Raw genomic sequence first — 19,706 nt, forward strand, 5'->3', positions numbered from 1 at the left:
TGTTTTTTGAGGGGGGGGGGGGGAGTAATACTCTATTTTACACTCTGCATTATTCTTTTGCAGTAAGTAGAGGATACAGTATACAGGATGTAGCAAAACAGGCAGAAGTGCTATTGTATCTCAGGCGAAAAGGTTTTTTAACTAGTTCAGATCTGCTTGACTCGACTTGTCTTATGGTTTGATGCAAATCCACAACTGGACGCTTACCATTTTTGTTGATGAAGATATTTACTGTGTTCATAACAAAATTACTTGGAAAAACACAGAAATCTACTTTCGTGCAACTGATAACTTGTTTTGCTTTCCCCAATGCTATAAAGCTAAAGTCTACTGGAAATAATAGAAGTACAAAGCAACAAAGGATATCTCCACCATGGTAACCATCTTTGGTTTTAGTTTGACGAGTTCATACAGTATCCCTCCATCACCTCCTCCAAGAATTAGCACTTCTTTCCCACAGTAGTCTTCTTTTCCACTGCCCATGATAGCATGGGTATATGCTATGTCACTCTCTGCCAGGTCTGGAAGAAATGCACACAGCAGAATTTAAATTAATAAAATATGGTTTAACAGCAACAAACATTTAGCCAAGTAAACTATTTGCATAAATACAGTACTAACCTCCACCAAGAGAAAATATACCCTGTTTTCAAGAGTTTAAATAATAACATGGAAGCCCCCAGCAACGATGTAAAAACAAACCTATGGCCTCCATGATATCTTTTTTAATTAAGCCTGGTACTAGTGAGGTCACCTCCAGGCAGGCTTTGTTAGCTTTCAGAGCGACAAAAACACTAAAAATCTACATAACTCTATTAAGCAAACATTGGCCAGAAATGACATGCTAACATTCCTTTCTTCATAACAATTTGTGATCATATAAGAATTAAGGGTTAAAGAAAGGCATGCCATTGGAAAAGCTCTCCTGCAACCTCACCTCACACAGGAACCTGGATTTTTAAGATACCTCATTTTGCAGCTTGATTACACGGAGTCATGGAGCTTACACAGACAAGCCCAACTCTGGGCTCTGTGCCGGGCCCCATCCCACCCCCAAGCCCACCCTACCCCAGAGCATTTGCGCAAATAGGAAAAAACAGAGTTCACTACAAGCAGCAGGTTACTGCAATAAAGTGCAAGCACAAAGTCCTTACAAAATGTCTCCAACTTGGAAGCAGACCTAAATGCACTGTTTGATTGAACAGCTATGTGGTAAATGAGGTCTAATGTTGATAAATGTACCGTTATGTACTTGGGGACTAAAAACATGCATGCTTCATACACTCTAGGGGGAGTACAATTTAGGGCTGCAACAACTAATCAATTAAAATCGATTATAATCAATAATGAGACTCGTTGGCACTGATTCTCATTATCGATTAGTTGATTTTAGGTTAGTTGCCGCTGCTCTGCTACTTCGTTCTCCTCCCCGCTGGTGCTGGCTGCAGCAGTCTGTGTCCCTTTCAATCCGCGTTGTTATCGGCAGAGGGGATACAGACCACTGCAGCCGGCACCAGCGGGAAGGAGAGACCGCTGTGACTGCTTTCCCCCGCTTCCCCGTTCCTCCTCTGCCCCCTTGCCTCTGCTGCTGCCCCGTTCCTTCTCTCCCCCCGTGCCTCCGCTGCCTGCCCTGTTCATCTAGAGGCTAGGAGCCATACCCAGCAAACACCAATAGCAGGCTGGCCATTATCCTCCGCATGCTGCCTGCTGTCAATCATCAGAGGAGGACCTGATGGAGAACTTTGTCCTTCAGGTCCCTCCTCTGCTGATTTAAAGCAGGCAGTGGGTGCAATAGCATGCCTGTTATTGGCTATTGCAATTTGAAGTTAAAGGAGAACTATGAGATGAGTGATTTCCACTCACCTCATAGTTCTAGCCGACCTGTGACAATGAGACTGTCACAGGTCGGCTCAGTAGATCGGGAGGTGAGCGAACACATACCAGGTTCGCTCACCTTCCGATCCTGTCACGGCTCTCTGCCGTGACAGGGGGAGGGGCTGGATTCCCCTCTCCCTGCTCCGATCTGCCAGCGCTGACTGGCGGAACGGACGGGGGAGGGGGCGGGTACAGCTGGCTCTGCCTCTAGATAGGCAGAGCCAGCTGTCACTCACACAGCTGGGCGGATCCCGTCATCTAAGTCGGGATCCGCTCCGGCGTCTCAGTATACCCTAAGGAGAACTATGGGGAAAAGCCCTAACCCCATAGTTCTCCTTTAAATAAACTAAAACTAAAAAAACACTAAAACATTTAAAACAGTAAAAAAAAAAGTTAATACAAATTAAAAATGCAAACAAATAGAAACAAAGTTAAATAAATAAAAAATGCAAAGAAAACATTTTTTGGTATGTTATTTTAAATAAAAGGTTGGTTATTTTATTATATTTCTTTTACAATTCACATAATTTCAAATCCATGAAACTAATTAACATGTCTAGTGTAATACATACAATTATTAGAAAAATATATATATAAAAAAAGGTGGGAAAAGTCATTTTGTGTGTTGCAGTGCGATTCATTTGGATCAATGGATCCCAAATGCACCTCCCGTGTGCAGTGTGATCACCCACACTGGTACTGCAATGCCCTGCGTTCCAGTGCAGTACAATTTTTTTAAATGTGCAAACCGTTTTATTCTGAAATAAACTTTATTGCTGTAACACTGAAATTTATTTAAAATATTATTTTATTAATGTTTTATTCACATTATCTGATTAATCAAAAAAAATAAAATTGGCCAATGAATCGATTATGTAAATAATTGTTAGCTGCAGCCCTAGTACAATTGGGCGAGTCCATGATCGGGAAGGATATGGGTGTTCTAGTAGACCATAGACTCAATAATAGCATGCAATGTCAAGCTGCAGTTTCTAAAGCAAGCAAAAAAAAAAATTATTGTATTAAAAAGGGTATAGATTCCAGAGAGAGACATAATCCTGCCCCTGTACAAATACTTAGTAAGATCTTATCTGGGATATTCACTTAAGTTTTGGGCTCAAGTTCACAAAAAGGATATTGTGGTACTGGAGAGAGTGCAGTGAAGGGTGACTAAAATAATAAGAGAAGGAGCTCAGCTATGAAGAAAGATTAGCTGACCTGAATTTGTTCTCTCTGGAGAAGAGGTGATTAAGGGGAGACATGATCACTATGTATAAATACATAAATGGTCCATACAGTGAGCTTGGTGCCAAATTATTCACTTGAAGGTCACTGCAAAGGACAAGGCGTCACTCTTTGCGTCTGGAGGAAAAGAGGTTTAACCTTTGCATGCAGTGTGAAATAGGCTACCTTAGAAACTAGTTCTAGCTAGCTCAGTTAATTGTTTTAAAAAATCTGGATGCATTTCTAAATGTACAGAATATAATTATATATTAACATTTTATAAGTCAAAAAACACCAGAGATCATTGATCCAGGGAATATTTGATTGCCCTATGGGGATAAGGAAGGATTTGTTCCCCTATTGGAGCAAATGGAATCAGGCTTAAAAGGGATTTCTTTTCCTTCCTCTGGATCAACTGTGGGTATATGTGAGCATAGGTCATTAAACACCAGTTGCTTTCCACTATTTTGTATTTAGCATCTGATTGTAGAATTTACTTAACTGGTGAGGCTGACAACATGACTGGAACCCTTAATCTCTATAATGTTGCAGTGTTCTGAAGTTAGAACCTTTTATTCATGGATTTCCATTTTGGGTGTCACGCATTAATAGAAAAGATGGAACTGTATCCTTTGCTCATGGTATGGTAACCAATATCAGGCTGCTCTAAAACTCAATTGGGTCTCAAATATGAATGCATCAGTAGTGTGCTGCCACAATATTTTTATTCATAGGCACAGTCAATATTATGTCAGTTAATGTGAGATGAGACATTATATGGTTTATTTTCCTTAAGCCATTTTCTCATTGATATTGTATGGTTAAGTCATGTGCTGCCATCAAGTGGTCATTTTAGATAATTGCACCTGGTTATTGCACATGTTTTCTGTGTTCCCTCCCATCTATGATGTATTTCTTCTTCTTGTTCAGTGTGGAGTGTCATGGCTGCTTCTAACAGGACCACATGTTAATCCGCATTGCATGCTTGGAAACATTATCATCTTTGACCACCTTAAATACCACCAATTCATTCATCTGCTGTATCCTGTTGTCTCCTGTAACCTGCTGCACGGAATAAAGTACTTTGTGGATGGAAAAGGTATTTGGTGAGTTCAGCTATCTGATAAGGATTGTCCACAGTGATTATATCTGCTTATAAAGGGCAGGCATAGAGGTCTCAGCAAGGGATAAATCGCTAATACAACAATCGGAGTCAGAACAAGTAGCAAGAAACATCAGGATTACCTTACAAACACAAATTAGATTTCCATCAGCTATGGGAAAGGAAAGTATAAATCTAACAGGACAGGCAGAAGAAGTGAAGAAAGCTAAAGCAGGAGAAGTGAACAATTTAGGACAACATGGCTGAACTGGAGAATGTTTCCATATCAGCTATGTTGTCCTAGATTGTTCACTTCTCCTGCCTTCTCCAAACCCCTCACCCTTTAGTGAATAGCCCTGTACAGTAAGTGTGGGAAATGTTGTACATTTTTTGTACTAACACCGGGATACACAGGACTCACTGAACATATGTAAAAGCTACCTCAGGTCTGTCTAATAGAATTTGAGAAAATGCAAAGATGGCAAGCTTTTTTTAATTTCTATTGGACAGACCTGAGGTAGCTTTTATATATTTTAGTTAGTTAGGGTCCCACAGAATAGTATTACTTACTGACATCTCCATTGAGTATGAGGATGTTTCCAAACTGCTTTGAGTGGAGAATTTTAATATTCTGATAAGGCGAGTCCTTATAGTATACTACTTCATCTATATCGTACTCTACCAGGCGCCCATCGGCTGTGGGCCAGTATCTGTCAACCTGTGCCCCACGAACAATGGCTGGCAACCTAAAGACAAAATAAAGAAACAAGCACTTATTACAGGAACAAATACAAATATGATTTAAAATGGCAAGTTCAACCCAGGCGAAAAAACTTTGAAAATGCAAGAAGCTGATTAGCTGCCATGTACAGCTGTTTCAGATTCTGTCTGCTCCAGTCTTAGTAAGTTCCCCTCAATGGTCTCATGACTAATAACATTTAGTACCACAAATAATTCAGTGAAAGAGCAGTGGGGAAAAGGTGGACACTGTGCTTGCTTATAATCAAACATTTAATTTAACTGCAGCTTACCAGTCCTTAAATGTGGTGGCTGCATTAGTTTGCCTTTTCAGTTTTTGTTAACCTTACTGTTGATCCTGCCTGTAACACACTTGTTGACCATGGTGAAAAATGTGTCACCCCTTAACTACAAACACCTCTCCCTCCGCTCCTCCTCATTACAAAGAGGGGAGTTGTTTTGTATTTCACAAATGACACCTGGGAAGGTTTGAGATTTCAATCCAGGTCACAGAAAGTTACAAGGACACAAGAGTTCAACAGAGTTTTTTGTACTTGCAATAACATTCTTTTTAGGGATGCACCGATACCAAGTACCGTACTCGGTACAAGTACAGATATTTTTCAAGCTCCAAGACTAGCCTAGAGAAAAAAAGTTAGGAGGCAGCTGTCATTTGTAAGGAGCATACAGAGCTCCTGGGATTTGTACATCTCTGTTTTAATGTATGATTTTGTTTTTATAAATAAAGGAATGCACCAATAGCAGTTTTGCAAATACAAGTATTGATACATTTTTGTTTATTGTCATGTGACAGTTTTTCTAAAACAACATCAACTAATGATTTCAGGATTGTCATGAAGGACAAGTAGATTTGGCCCCCACTTTAGCCCTTGGACAAGTAGTTTTTTAAAAAAATTTCCACACCCCTGAGTTGTAGTACCACTTAAGACTGTAAGGTCCCCAAAGCATCTCTCAAGAAAATCGAAGAAAACACGAATGCCCATGAAACCACAGACTATAAACTGACAAAGCTAGTGTCAGTAGACCCAAAAGTAAAACAGACAGTTCCATGAAACGACTGAACACATACTGGCTTGGGATTCACATCCCAGATGCACAGTACACTGAGACACTGAGGGTGGAAGAATCCCTGATAGGAGCAAAAAGCATTACTGGTGGAACTGAAAAACCAAATGAAGATCCCAGGGAGTAATGGGAACTGCACAAGGGACACACCTGAGAGATACCCTGTACAAACACCCCAAAAAAGAAAAAACAGCAGTGTCAGGCCCCAAATTTATACCACAAAAATCTCCTGGAGCAAAGGTCTCCAGCCTCACACCAGATGAAGAACATCTTCCGGGGAAAAGATAAGCCTGCAGGAAGCAGATTCCAAGCTACCAACAGAGTTGGAATCAACAAAGCAGAAATCCACGTGTCCTTTAGGAACGGAGCATCAAAAGCAATACAACTGGCCATGAAATATAGAAGATCAGGGTGATCCAAAAGAGTCCATGGAACACCCTCCAGAAGACTCCAGAAAACAACCATCTCCGCATGAGGTTGGCTGCCTGCCTGCAAGGCTAAAACATGCCATGTTGTCCAGGAGCAGATATCTATTAACCTGCCATGGAAAAACTACAAGGTCCTCAGTGCAACAGAAGTATACAATCAAGAAGGCATTCACTGATTTAAAAATAGGTGACCATCCATACATTGAAGAAGGAACAATCAAAAAGCTGAATACCACTAGGGCTGCAGCTAACGATTATTTTCATAATGGATTAGTTGCCAAATAATTTTTTCAACTAATCGATTGGTTGTACAAACAAAAAAAAACGTTCTCCCTCCCTCCCCCTCTACTCCATGATGAGAATAGTTGCCAACTATTCTCATAATCGATTATTATTTATTTAGTTGATTAGTTGTTGCAGCCCTAAACAGCACAAGTAAAGATAGAAGGTTAACTAGTCTCCGGTGTCCCAATCTCACCCCCACCCACAAGGTGACCAGGATACCCTAGCTCTGAAGCTAGACTAAAGGGTCTTCTCAGGTCTGGAATGAACTGTGGCAGAATACCAAAATTTGAGCTGCAAAGTTTCATTATTGAAAAACGTTTGAGTTTAATACTGCTTTAAGAAAACAAATGCACATTCGATAGAGATACCTTTTGTGTTAAAGAGGTACTTGCCCAAAAATACCGGAGCAATGGTTTTACATTTGCATGTTGCTTTCCATCTAACACTATGCACTTTAATTGGCATCCACAGATCTAAGATGTATACAATTCCAAACTCTAGCCATATGGATGGATGGAAAACACCTTCCCCGGGGAGATATTAACTACTAATAGCAAAAAGCTACAGACGTTAAATGGAATTCCTACCGCATAAAATGTTAATTGGCAGCCGTATGGTGCTGCTAAAGCACAAGCGTGGGTGTTCTACAGCTTAAGGGAGACACAGGTTTATAGCAACTTACAAAAGTAAACCAAGAGCAGCAAGCAAACAGTTCTCAATGAAATATATATATGACAGAAAAGCATCCCGTGGAAATAGTTTACCTTGAGACATCATGAATGCATTTTGATAAAGTTGCCTGAAATAATTGCTGCATATATCCAAAGAAATCAAAGATATATGAACTTGGTTTGGAGCCAATACATTCTGTGACTGATGTACAGATGAAACATTCGCTACCTTGGGCTGAGAATTTCCCACACATCCCATCTGCTGTGTTAGCCAATTAATATTCATTTACAGTAAAGTGGGGCACAGAGGTATGACGTGTACGCTTAGTGCATTGAAAATGCTTTTTCTCCAGCTCCCCAACTTTTAATTAGTGTAGTAAACCGGTGATGCTACAATTAATGTAAAAGTTTATCTAGACCCAATAATTAAAGTGTGACTAAAGCAAAAACTTTATCCTCGTTGACCATCAGGGAAATCCCTCACTTAGGAGGGATTCACCTTCACTTTTTGTTGTGGCTATTAGACAGGAAGTGAAGGGAAACCTCCCCAATGGGACACACATGGCAAAAAGAAAAAAAGCTGGCAGGGGTTATAACCCTCCCTTACTCTATTTAAAACTAAAAAGGTTTGTCTTCAGTTGTACTTTAATATATCCTGAATTTCGACAACAGTAACCTATAAAACTCAAGGACCATTTATAGGAAGCCTCTGGATTTTACTACATGGCGAGAAGTGATAAAGAATGTAAATACTGAACACTGAAAGGTTTGCTAGGCTGATGCAAGATTCTTTTCAGTACCAGGTTCTGTCTTCTTCTACATGTATTACAAGTGGAAATGAAACCTATTTGCATGTATCCATCGAGGGTAACTCCACCTTTCAACACATCTGATACTGTAAAATGGACTGGTGAGAGCTTCGTATTTATTGTTATCTACCTGGTAAACTTTGGATCAGATATTTCTGGCATTCATTTTTCACATTCAGTTTAAATCAAATCAGGTAGGCTCTTGCATTACATCATCAGGATAGCTATACACACATACACTACATTACCAAAAGTATTGGGACACCCCTCCAAATCATTGGATTCAGGTGTTCCGTGAAATTCCTTGCTACTAAATATTCCACGGTCAACTGTTAGTGGTATTATAACAAAGTGGAAGCAACTGGGAACAACAACATAGGACGTAAAAGGACAGAGCGGGGTCAGCTCATACTGAAGCACACAATGCGCAGAAGTCGCCAACTGTCTGCAGAGTCAATAGCTACAGATCTCCAAACTTTGTGTGGCCTTCAGATTGGCACAACAACAGTGCATAGAGAGCTTCATGGAATAGGTTTCCATGGCCGAGTAGCTGCATCCAAGCCTTACATAACCATCCCATACAAAGCACCGGATGCAGTCGTGTAAAGCAAGCCGCCACTGGACTCTAGAGAAGTTCAGATGTGTTCTCTGGAGTGACGAATCACGCTTCTCTGTCTGGCAATCCGATGGACGTGTCTGGGTTTGCTGGTTGCCAGGAGAACAGTAGCCAGGAGAATTTGTATGACTGCATTGTGCCAAATGCAAAGTTTGGTGTGGGAGGAGAATATGGTGTGGGGTTGTTTTTCAGGGGTTGGGCTTGGCCCCTTAGCTCCAGTGATGGGAATTCGTAAGGCATCAGCATACAAAGGCATTTTGAACAATTTCCTGCTCCCAACTTTGTGGGAACACTTTGGGGATCTCCCCTTCCTGTTCCAACATGACTGCGCACCAGTGCACAAAGCAAGGTCCATAAAGACATGGATAAGCGAGTTTGGGGTGGAGGAACTTGACTGGCCTGCTCAGAGTCCTGACCTCAACCCCCATAGAACACCTTTGGGATGAATTAGAGCGGAGACTGGGAGCCAGGCCTTCTCGTCCAACATCAGTCCCTGACCTCACAAATGCGCTTCTGGAAGAATGGTCAAACATTCCCATAGACACACTCCTAAACCTTATGGATGCCTTCCCAGAAGAGTTGAAGCTGTTATAGCTGCAAAGGGTGGGCCAACTCAATATTAAACCCTATGGGCTAAGACTGGGATACCATTAAAGTGTATGTGTGTGTAAAGGCAGGCGCCCCAATACTTTTGGTAATATAATGTAGATTTCTCTCGTTCAGTGCGTGGGCCAAACCAGAGAAAATCAGTATATTCCTCCATTCACGCTAAACAGCATGGAAGGGGTAATCTGCACTGTAAATCAATAAACCTGTAAAATAATAGAATCAGTACTGCCAACTATTGTATTCCTCCGATATGTTTCACCCAATCCTGGGCTTAGTCATAGAGAAGTGATTCAGCAAGGAACGGAGGGCGATCAGATTCTTCCTTTACTTTTATGTACCTGTTTGTTTGGAGCGAGGACACACTCCTGACTATGAGCACATGGCTGTATTTCCCCTGCTAAAGCCATAGAGGAGTGGTGCTTTATTCCCATGCCGTGGTGTAACAGAAAGCCGCAGCAGCCAAAACTGCCTGAATACCTCAACAGTGACTTCATCCAATAGACTTCGGTCAGTGTTCAGCCGATAATTTCCCACCCAGTTCAGTCGATTTTTAAATCAACTTTCTTGAGCCAGGTGGTGCAAAACAAACATTACTCCCCCCAAAAAATAATTGTATTACAATTATTAAGTAACTAGGCTATAAAAACAAGTGATCTCAGTAAAAACAAACCACTAAAAGTGTGTAAGGTGTTTAATTAAAATGAATATTAGCTTTCAACCACAAGAGGGAGCTAAATCATAACATTCACCACACAAAACAAGCAATTATACACTACATGGCCAAAATGTGGACATCTGACCATCATACATAGGCCCCTTTCACGCACATTCCTTCAGTTCTGATCAGAGAAATTCAGAACACATGTCACCGTTGTGACATCTGTGCCCGTCCAGTTTCTTGCTCCATCGCAAGATGAAAAACTGAACTTGCCCATGATGGAATATGAGGAGTCGGATGTGAAAGGACATGTCCTTTTTCATCAGATTACCTTGCTTTTTCAGACCTGGATGGAGGCAGGGGGTAATCAGATGTCCGTTTAGATCCAGCTGCCCCTAAACGACATATGACAATTACAAGGCCCACTGTATGCATAATATATTGCTGGGATTTGTTGTATTCCTATATAGCTGGTGGTATTCTGCATTGCGCTGTATAGAGGACTACAAATCCCAGCAATAATACATTATACAGCGCAATGCAGAATACCAGCAGCTATAGATGACTACAATTCCCAGCAATAGTACATTATAGCTGGTGGTATTCTGCATTGGTCTGTATAATGTACTATTGCTGGGTTTTGTAGTCCTCTCTAGCTGGTGGTATTCTGCATTGCACTGTGATAATGTATTATTGCTGGGATTTGTATTCCAGCACTGTGTACCATCAGCTATAAAGGAATACAAATCCCACTATCCCAGCAATACATTATAGAGCACCATGTGTGGGAAAGTGCAGGCTTACCTAAGTAGTTTTCCAGCAACATGCTTCTGAGATGAGATCGGGCCTGTCTGTCAGCGGCTGTCATCTCCCCATGCCTGCCCCTCCTTACTTCTTCTACCCGCGTCCCTGTGCTGACTGTGGATGTGGGTGTGTGGGCGGTTCGCGGGTCTGGCAGCGGTGAGCGTGAGGCGGGGAGGAGGTGCAGCGTGTGTGGAGCCGTGAACAGAGCCAACGAATCGAAAGACGATTATTCGATGATTGAAAACGTTGACAACTTTTTCAATCATCGATTATAATCAACTTAATCGATTAGTTGTTGCAGCCCTAGATTTCACATCCCTGCCATAGACTAACAGTGAGCTTCTGATCAGATCCGCCTGAAAAACTGCTTCTTCAAGCTATCTTAGTAATGCCGTGAATAAGCTGAATGTGTACACATAGAGTGTGAGCCAGGTCAACATCAGTACCAGACCTCTCAAGTGCTCTTTGGCTGAACGGGCTCCAAAATCTTGTGGAAAGCATTCCCGGAAGAGTAAAGGCTTCTATAGCTGCAAAGGGGCAATTCCATATAATTGGCTATGGTTTAGGATTACAATCTCCAACAAGCTCATATTGGTGTGATGATCAGTTGCCACAAACCTCTGGCCATAAAGTGTACAAGAAACAGCGTTCTATGGCACTTTAGCACAATTCCTATAGAATGCAACTTGGAGAATCCATAAAACTAGCAAGCTTGTTCCTCGCTCACATGGCCATCTGTAGCAGTGTCTCTCCCATGACATTTTTGTAAAGAGATATGAGAAATGTTTGACAGTATATGGCCAGCCAGAAGAAATTGCAAGATGAAAGTAAAGCTTGCTGCCTTTTACCCCAGTGTTTCTCCTACTAAAACCAAAATGCTCCAGGCTGTCCTGTTCTTAGGAAAACATTATTAGAATGACTGTGAGCACAAGACTTTAGCAAAGCACTAGGCAATAGGAAGTGACAAAAACAACTTACCGCTTCACTTGAGTGATACTGTTGTGTAATATATCTTTCATTTTTTCTTCTACCTTGCCTAATATCTGAGAGGAAACAGATTATTACACTGTTACGGAAAACTCATTGAAAAAAAAATCCAACAAAATAGATATAACAGGGCAAAGATAAAACATAAATTTTTTCCTTTTACACATTGTTTTGGATTTTACCTATGTACATTCTAAGTAGAATGTATTTCAGATGTGTTAAAAGAGAACTATGGAATACGCCCTTTTTGTATTTTTCGTTTCCTTAATGATACAGGGATACATTGTGCAATGTACTCCTGTAATCAAAAATCTACCATAAACTTAAAATGAAATTTAATATACTGTGGGTGGGGCTAAGCTCTGTGCTGAGACAATACTGTCTGGATCCTCCTCTCCCATTGAGTGGCAGCAGCTTGTAGGAGCTGCTGCAGGTTCATGAGAATTTTATCAATGTAATTTTACAAGTCTACGAACACTAGCACATCCCTCCCGCAGTTTGTCTTTTGTTCTTTCCTCTCCTCTCCACACTGCTGCCTACAGACAATACATATACCACATCGGCACGAAGACATCAGTTCATCTCTGTCCTCGCCCCCCTCTCTTCCACTCTGCTGTCTTTATCTCTTCTTCTCCCTGTGTATGTCCCAAGATAGCAGAGTGGAGGAGAGGGGTGGTGGGGACAGAGCTGAACGGTGTGTCTTAGTGCCGATGTGGTATGTGTATTGTCTGGAGGCAGCGGTGTGGAGAGGACAAAAGACAAACTGCGGGATGGATGTGCTAGTGTACATATACCTATGTGATATGATATTAATAAACTTGGATAGGATGTGCCCTGAGCTGCTTCGCCTCCACAGGTTCTCATGAACATGCAGCAGCTCCTACGAGCTGTTGTCACTCAATGGGAGAGGAGGATACCAACAATATTGTCGGAATCACTTCGCTTATGGTGCATTTTTGATTATAAGAGTACATTGCAAAACATTATAAGGAAACTAAAAATGCAAAAAAAAGTGTTCATTTTAGGTAGGAGAAAAAAAAAAGTTTTAGATTTATTATTGTGGTAGTGTGTGATGTGTAGCATGCATGATTTGTCAGTTTATTGTCTGTTTGTGTGGGTGCCAATGTTTTAGGTAGGACTGATAAATAAAATGAATAAATCAAAGGTTTTATATTTATGGCAGTGTGCAGTACGTAGCTTGAAGGTGACTGTGTGCCTATTCCCCCCCAAAAAAAAAAACTTGCACATAGTCTATACTCTTTTTGAAGAAGCACATTATATATGTGAAGATGAAGCGTTCCTCACATTTGATAGTGAGAGTATCACTTTAGAGCCCACAATTCACCACTACTGGGACTCTAGCCCTATTCATGCACCCCTGCTTTTACAGCAGTGATGCCCAGAGACCAGTTTGAAGCAGTGCTCCATAAACGTCTCATTTCAAAAACCCTAAACATCCTCATCGCCTCTTCAGATTACTATATAGAGATCAAATCTCTATGTATAATACAACAAAAATACTAAAGAGCAAGCATGTAAAAACTCTGAAAGTCATGTTAAAATAAGTCGCTAGAAATACATTGTACCTTCCCATTCCCATGTATTATTCTCAGGAAAGGGTATATTTTATATTGTCCAACTCACAGTGATAATTTCTACTTAATACAGTGATCGGAATCTCATTTTTTATCATTTGAATGAAGTTTATCATTTCATTTTTTACACACTCATAACAAGCAGTAAAAAAGTTTTTAAACAAGCCCTCACTGCACTCTGAAGGTGCATGCATTAATTCCCAAATTGTACAAGAGAAGTACTTTTAGGAGACATTGTCAACTTGCCCAGGACAAGACAGTGTCTCTGCAAAGGGTCCTGATCCCCTTGTGCTCACCTTGCCTGCGATACCCTGTCATTCCTTACTCTGTAGGAGCTGGCGCTGAAATTAATGTACCAGCAACCCAGAAGAGTATTGACAAGACTCCTTCGGTGTGGCAGTGCTTGGTCCTAGAGATTGGCTGCAAGGCTTGAGCATCACTCAGGAACAGGTCACTTGCTCCCTCATACTAGGAAGCACTGGGTAGTTTGGCTGGCTGCAGTGGAGAATCAAGTGGCGAGTGAGCGCAGGCAAGGGGAGTATAAGGGAGGTAGAAGGGGGTACCCTTTGCAGAGATTCTGTCACATTTTGCCCTGCATAGGTCGGGTATCAGTAATCTCGTTTCCTCCTCTCCCTATGCTCTGTGCTGTGTGTTAACATTAAGAATCTGAAGGCTGACAACTAAGGGCCCATTCACACCAACCCAGTCCACTGCGTTAAACACATTATGTGCGTTGTGTTAGGGCTGCCAATTCATTTCAATGGAGTGCCCAACATACCACACTAGAACAAAAATTGATTATGCAGCATTTCCGGCAGCACAATTCACAGTAGTGTGCTGCCATGCATTGTGCTGTGTTGCACCACAGTTGCACTAGTATGTGTCTTTCAGAATGAATCTGAAAGTGCTTCTGCTGTAAATTCCGTGGATAAATTATTGCAAAGTGTCTGCTGTTGAAATGAGGACAGCAAGGGTTTGTTTTAAAGCTAATTTATTGCCTGTTAACAATATTTACACCTTTGAATGTGTATAGCCTGGCTACAGTGGCATTTTAAGACTTACAATAGGCCACTGGCTTCTCTGGTATTATTATTCTTATTATACAGGATTTATAGCGCCAATAGTTTGCACAGCGCTTTACAATATAAGGAAGACATTACAATCACAATACAATTCAAGACAAGATGGTAAGGAGGGCCCTGCCCGGGAGGGCTTACAATCTAAAAGGGAGGGGCAAGTGATACATGAGGAGGTAGCTGTGCGGGGATGATGGTTTGAGAAAGTGATTGTTCAGTGGTTAGGTTGAGGTGGGATAGGCTTCCCTGAAGAGATGAGTCTTAAGGGATCGCCTAAAGGCAGTCAGTGTGGGAGATAGATGGGCAGGTTGGGGTAGAGAGTTCCATAGGATGGGAGAGACTCTAGTGAAGTCCTGGAGGCGAGCATGGGAGGAGTTGATGAGGGAGCTGGAAAGCAGGAGGTCTTGTGAAAAGCGTAGGGGGCGGTTAGGGTAATACTTTGAGACCAGGTTGGAGATATAGCCGGGGCCAGAGTTATGGATGGCTTTGTAAGTGGTTGTTAATATTTTGAATTTTATCCTTTGGGCTATAGGAAGCTAGTGCAGAGATTGACAGAGGGGGGTTGCAGACACTGAGCGGTTGCCTAGGTGAATGAGTCTAGCAGCTGCATTCATGATAGACTGAAGGGGGGATAGCCTGTGTAGTGGAAGGCCAATGAGGAGGGAGTTGCAATACTGGTACTGGTACTGATTATGCCCCAAAAAGCAATGCCAGCATTGCTGGTGAAACCAGCGAGTGGCAACTTAAGTGACTAGCAAAGGTCATAATGAGATTTGGCACAGAAGAAAAGTTGCCATCTATGCTTAAAGTCATACCATGGAAACCAACCATCCAAATTGCATCATGCAAATATGATATGGACATATAGGAAGTAACTATGATAGGTATCAAAGAAGGTCAATACCTCATACATTAATAAAAACAGTGTACTAAATATGTATTAAAAGTTCATGAAAAGCAAGAACCTGCACAGTCAGTATAAGGTTACATGAGAACTTTTCATGGCTGTGAGTTTTTTATTGAGAAAAAAAAAAGCATTGTATGTAACTGCTACAGTATATCTCCCTAAACTAATAACTGTATTAATCTCCCCTGGATGTACATGATCCTGGCAGAAAGTGATGAGATCACAAACACGTGAGGCACAGGTAATATCGGAGGGCATTATATACATACTTGCTGAACAGATTCATTCTCCTTTGGCTCATCACGACTCTGCAGATTGAACAGTACTAAGCCATGAGGATAAATTCTTAAAGTAGCAAAGCTGAAAGAGAGAGAATATATGTTAATTTATGATCTGTTAGGTCTGCAGCCACAATAACCTTACAGTTAGTTTGAATGTGACGTTTTATTATGAGAACATATTCTAATTCCAGAAGTAGGGCAGATTTTCACATTGAGCTAAATCTGGAAAATGCAGTTCCTCCTTTCTGCACTCACCAGGCAGCTAGATAGATTTTGTAGTACAAGTGGCAGGCTCCACTTATCTCTATTGTGGAAAGGAGCTGCCATACAGAGACAGTGCAGTGAGCACAGACGCTGGCATGCACATGCACATGGACACATTGCTATCATCTGTGCCTGCACTCACCCATGTTTGAATGACATCAATAGTGGTAAGCAGGGCCTGGCATTTGTGCACCAAATGCCACCTAGCTGCTCAGGAAGTACAGACTGGTAGGAAAGAGCAGCGGTTGCTCACAAGAAACAGGTTCCTTCTTCTTTTTGAACCTTACTGAGTGACATGAAAAACTGCTGCACCTTTGCTCAAGTTTAGGAAAATTAGTCCCTGTGTAATTCAGAGTTCTGTTTTTTGTCAGCAGAATGTAAAATATACAGTCATCACAGTAACATTTAGCTGAAAGAATCCAGACTGACGCAAACCGAACTTTTTTTTTCTTATAACTAAACACCAATCTTTCCTTCACTAAACCATACGCCAAAATTTAGGCCCATTCACATCAATACATCGTAAAATGTACGTTACAATGCAACAAAACATGTTGCTTGCAATCTCATTGTTTTGAGTAGGCCTGTTTAGCATATACACCAATTATTCATAAGATTATGACCATCCGCCTAATATTGAGTAAGTCCCCCTTTTGCCGCCAAAACAGCCCTGAGGCATGGACTCAACTAGACCTCTGAAGGCATTCCCTGGAATCTGGTACCAAGCCATCAGAAGATGATCGTTTAAGTTCTGTAAGTTGCGAGGTGGGGGCATCCATTGATCAGACTTGTTTTTCTACCACATCACACAGATGTTCGATTGGATTGAGATCTGGAATACTTAAAAGCCAAGTCAACACCTAAACTCTCTACTGTGCTCCTTAAACCATTCTTGAACCATTTTTGCAGTGTGGGAGGGTGCATTTTCCTGCTGAAAGAGGCCACTGCCATTAGGGAATACCTTTCCATGCAGGGGTGTACTTGGTCAACAACAATGTTTGGTAGTTGGTACATGTCAAAGTAACATCCACCTGATTGGCAGGACCCAAGGTTTGCCAGCAGAGCATTGCCCAACGCATCACAATGCCTCTGCCAGTTTGCCTTCTTTCCATAGTGCATCGTGGTGCCATCTCTTCCCCACGTAAGTGATGCACACACACCTGGCCATCCACATGATGTAAAAGAAAATGTGATTGATGAGAACAGGCCAACTTCTTCCATTGCTCTAAGGTCCCGTTCTGATGCTCACATGCTCATTGTAGGCGCTTTGATGGTGGAATGGGTATCCTAACCAGTCTGCGGCTACTCAGCCCCATACACAGCAAACTGCAATGCACTGCCTGTTTAAACACCTTTCTACTGGAACCAGCATTAACCTTTTCAGCAATTTGAGCTACATTAACTCTTCTATTGGATTGGACTACAAAGGCCAGCCTTCGCTCCCTACTTGCATCAATTAGCCTTGACCGCCCAAATCCTTACGCTTGCCCATCGTTTCTGCTTCCAACACGTTAACTTCAGGGACATAATGTTCATTTGTTGCATAATATATCCTACCCACTTCCAGGTGCCATTGTAACAAGACAATCAATGTTATTCATCTTCACCTTTCAGTATGTTATGGCTGATCGGTGTATGTTTTGTGGCACCGATGGAAAATAGTTAAGGCATGTTTTTTAATCCGTTGATGTGCAATGAGGGGCCCACAGAAGTCAATGGGAACACAAGAAAATGCATAATGCATGCTTGCTTAGTGTTGGTAACAGGCCAGGGGCCCTAAATTTGAATAATAGCATGATATTCTCACACCTAACTAGATGCTGAGCACATCATTTGATTAAATGCATGATGAAACCATGCGTAAACGCATAAAAATGGAGACAGATAGGTGTGAAGCCAGCCCAAAACATTTGATCCACATATTACCTTTCACAGATAGAAAGGAACATTAAAAGGATATCTAAACATCTGTCAAATTCTGCATGTGTCATGTCATGTATAATTTTGGCCATCATCTTGCCAGGAATATTATTTAAAAGTAGCATCCCATATATCCCCAGGTGCATGGCATCTGTGATCCCAAGAAAAAAATAAAAGGAATACTTGCAAATGTGGTAAAATAATTTACAGGTACACTTCTCTACTCAAGCTCTGCACCAAGCTTGGTGTCTTGAAGGACCACAGACCACTACAAACCTGTTATAATTATTTACTAAACTTTACAAAAATCATCTAAAAACTGATCTCTCAAGTGTGCATGATTTTAATGGTTACAACCCTGGTACCGAATTGTGAGGGGGTCTGCCCAAATATAGTAGCAAACAAAAAAAGAGACAAAATGATTAAGGGAACCCTGCAGTACCTCTATAATAAACTTCTTTATTACCAGGTTATAAGAAGCTACGGTAATTACAGAAGTGGTCCAAGGTCCCCTTTATCATTTTTTTTTTGGTTCGCTATTTACTAAACTAGGTTGTTTGTTTCTGAATTTTAAATGCTCCTCTTGGCAGCTATGGATGTTGTTAAAAGCTGCATTATTATTAGAACACTAAAAGTTGCTTAATATAAAAGAACTAATGATCTTTTTTCAGAAAAGATATATTCATTCAATCTATATTCGCACATGAAACTAAACTTTTGGATGATTTGTTTGACTTGTATATATGATTTATCAGGCTATATTCACTGAAGGAAGTCATGATTAAGGCCTGGTTTACACCTGGGCGTTTTACAGCGCTAATCGACGCGCTGTAAAACGCCCAGCAAGTGAAATCCCATACTTTACTATGGGCATGGTTCCCACCTGGGTGTTTGGGGCGTTTTTCCACGCGTTTCCATTGGTATTCCCGAGTGTGGATCGGGGTTAACAAAGCGGTAACCCCGAGCCACAAGGTCTTACCTTGTCCGCGATCCCCGCTGTGTCCTCCGGCGGCTGCCGACGTCCAGGTTCCGTCCCTTGCAAGCGGCCGCTTTGCAGGGGGGCGGAGCCGGCAGGAAGTTTGAAAGTGAAAAAAAATAATTTAAAAATAGAGGAAAAAATATCATACCGCCAGTGAAACATGCATTTCACTGAATGGAAAAACGTGCTAAAAAACGGGGAAAAAAACACTCAGGTGTGAACCCAGCCTAAGAGTCTGACCATTTTTCACAATCCAGTAGCTGGTTTTCAAAAAGGTTTTTGCTTCCCAAGTTGTCTTTGCACATTCCTTCTGTAATATTACATAATTCACTCATTAACCACTTCAAGACCAGGTGTTTAGACCCCCTTCCTGGCCAGGCCATTTTTCAGTGTTGCAGTACATTGACTGACATTTATTCCGTCATGCAACGCTGTACTGAAATGAATTTTATACCATTTTTTGGGGACAGATAGAGCTTTCTTTTGGTGGTATTTAATCACCACTGGGGGTTTTATTTTTTACTATAATTAGGAAAAATTAAAAGAAAATTTTGAAAAGAAAAAAGTTTTTTTTACATTATGTTAGGAAACATTTATTATTACCTAGTTTTTTGGTAAAATATAAAAGTCAGGGTCACGTCGGATAAATAGACACCAAACATGTCAACCTTTAAAATTGCGCGCACCCGCGAAATCGCAGAAAACTACCATACCCAAAATTGGCCATAGGCGACACTTTAAAAGCTTTTACCGCTCATCAGTTTAGTGTTATCAGTGATTGATGGCCCTAGA

The 19,706-nt window shown here is 41.3% G+C and overlaps 1 protein-coding gene across 1 annotated transcript in view; it reads right to left on the reverse strand.

Annotated features, from left to right (window-relative positions):
* SMS (spermine synthase) overlaps positions 1-19,706 on the reverse strand; it is a 154,763-nt gene that overhangs the window by 75,082 nt on the left and 59,975 nt on the right. The window contains exons 3-6 of the mRNA XM_018562428.1: positions 15,740-15,830; positions 11,884-11,948; positions 4,772-4,947; positions 367-521 (exon numbers count right to left, since the gene is read on the reverse strand). Of these exons, the coding sequence (XP_018417930.1) occupies positions 367-521; positions 4,772-4,947; positions 11,884-11,948; positions 15,740-15,830 (487 nt within the window). The remainder of the gene's footprint in view (positions 1-366; positions 522-4,771; positions 4,948-11,883; positions 11,949-15,739; positions 15,831-19,706) is intronic.

The sequence above is a fragment of the Nanorana parkeri genome, unplaced genomic scaffold, assembly GCF_000935625.1.
Source record: "Nanorana parkeri isolate BGI_ZX_2015 unplaced genomic scaffold, ASM93562v1 scaffold577, whole genome shotgun sequence".
NCBI lineage: Eukaryota > Metazoa > Chordata > Amphibia > Anura > Dicroglossidae > Nanorana > Nanorana parkeri.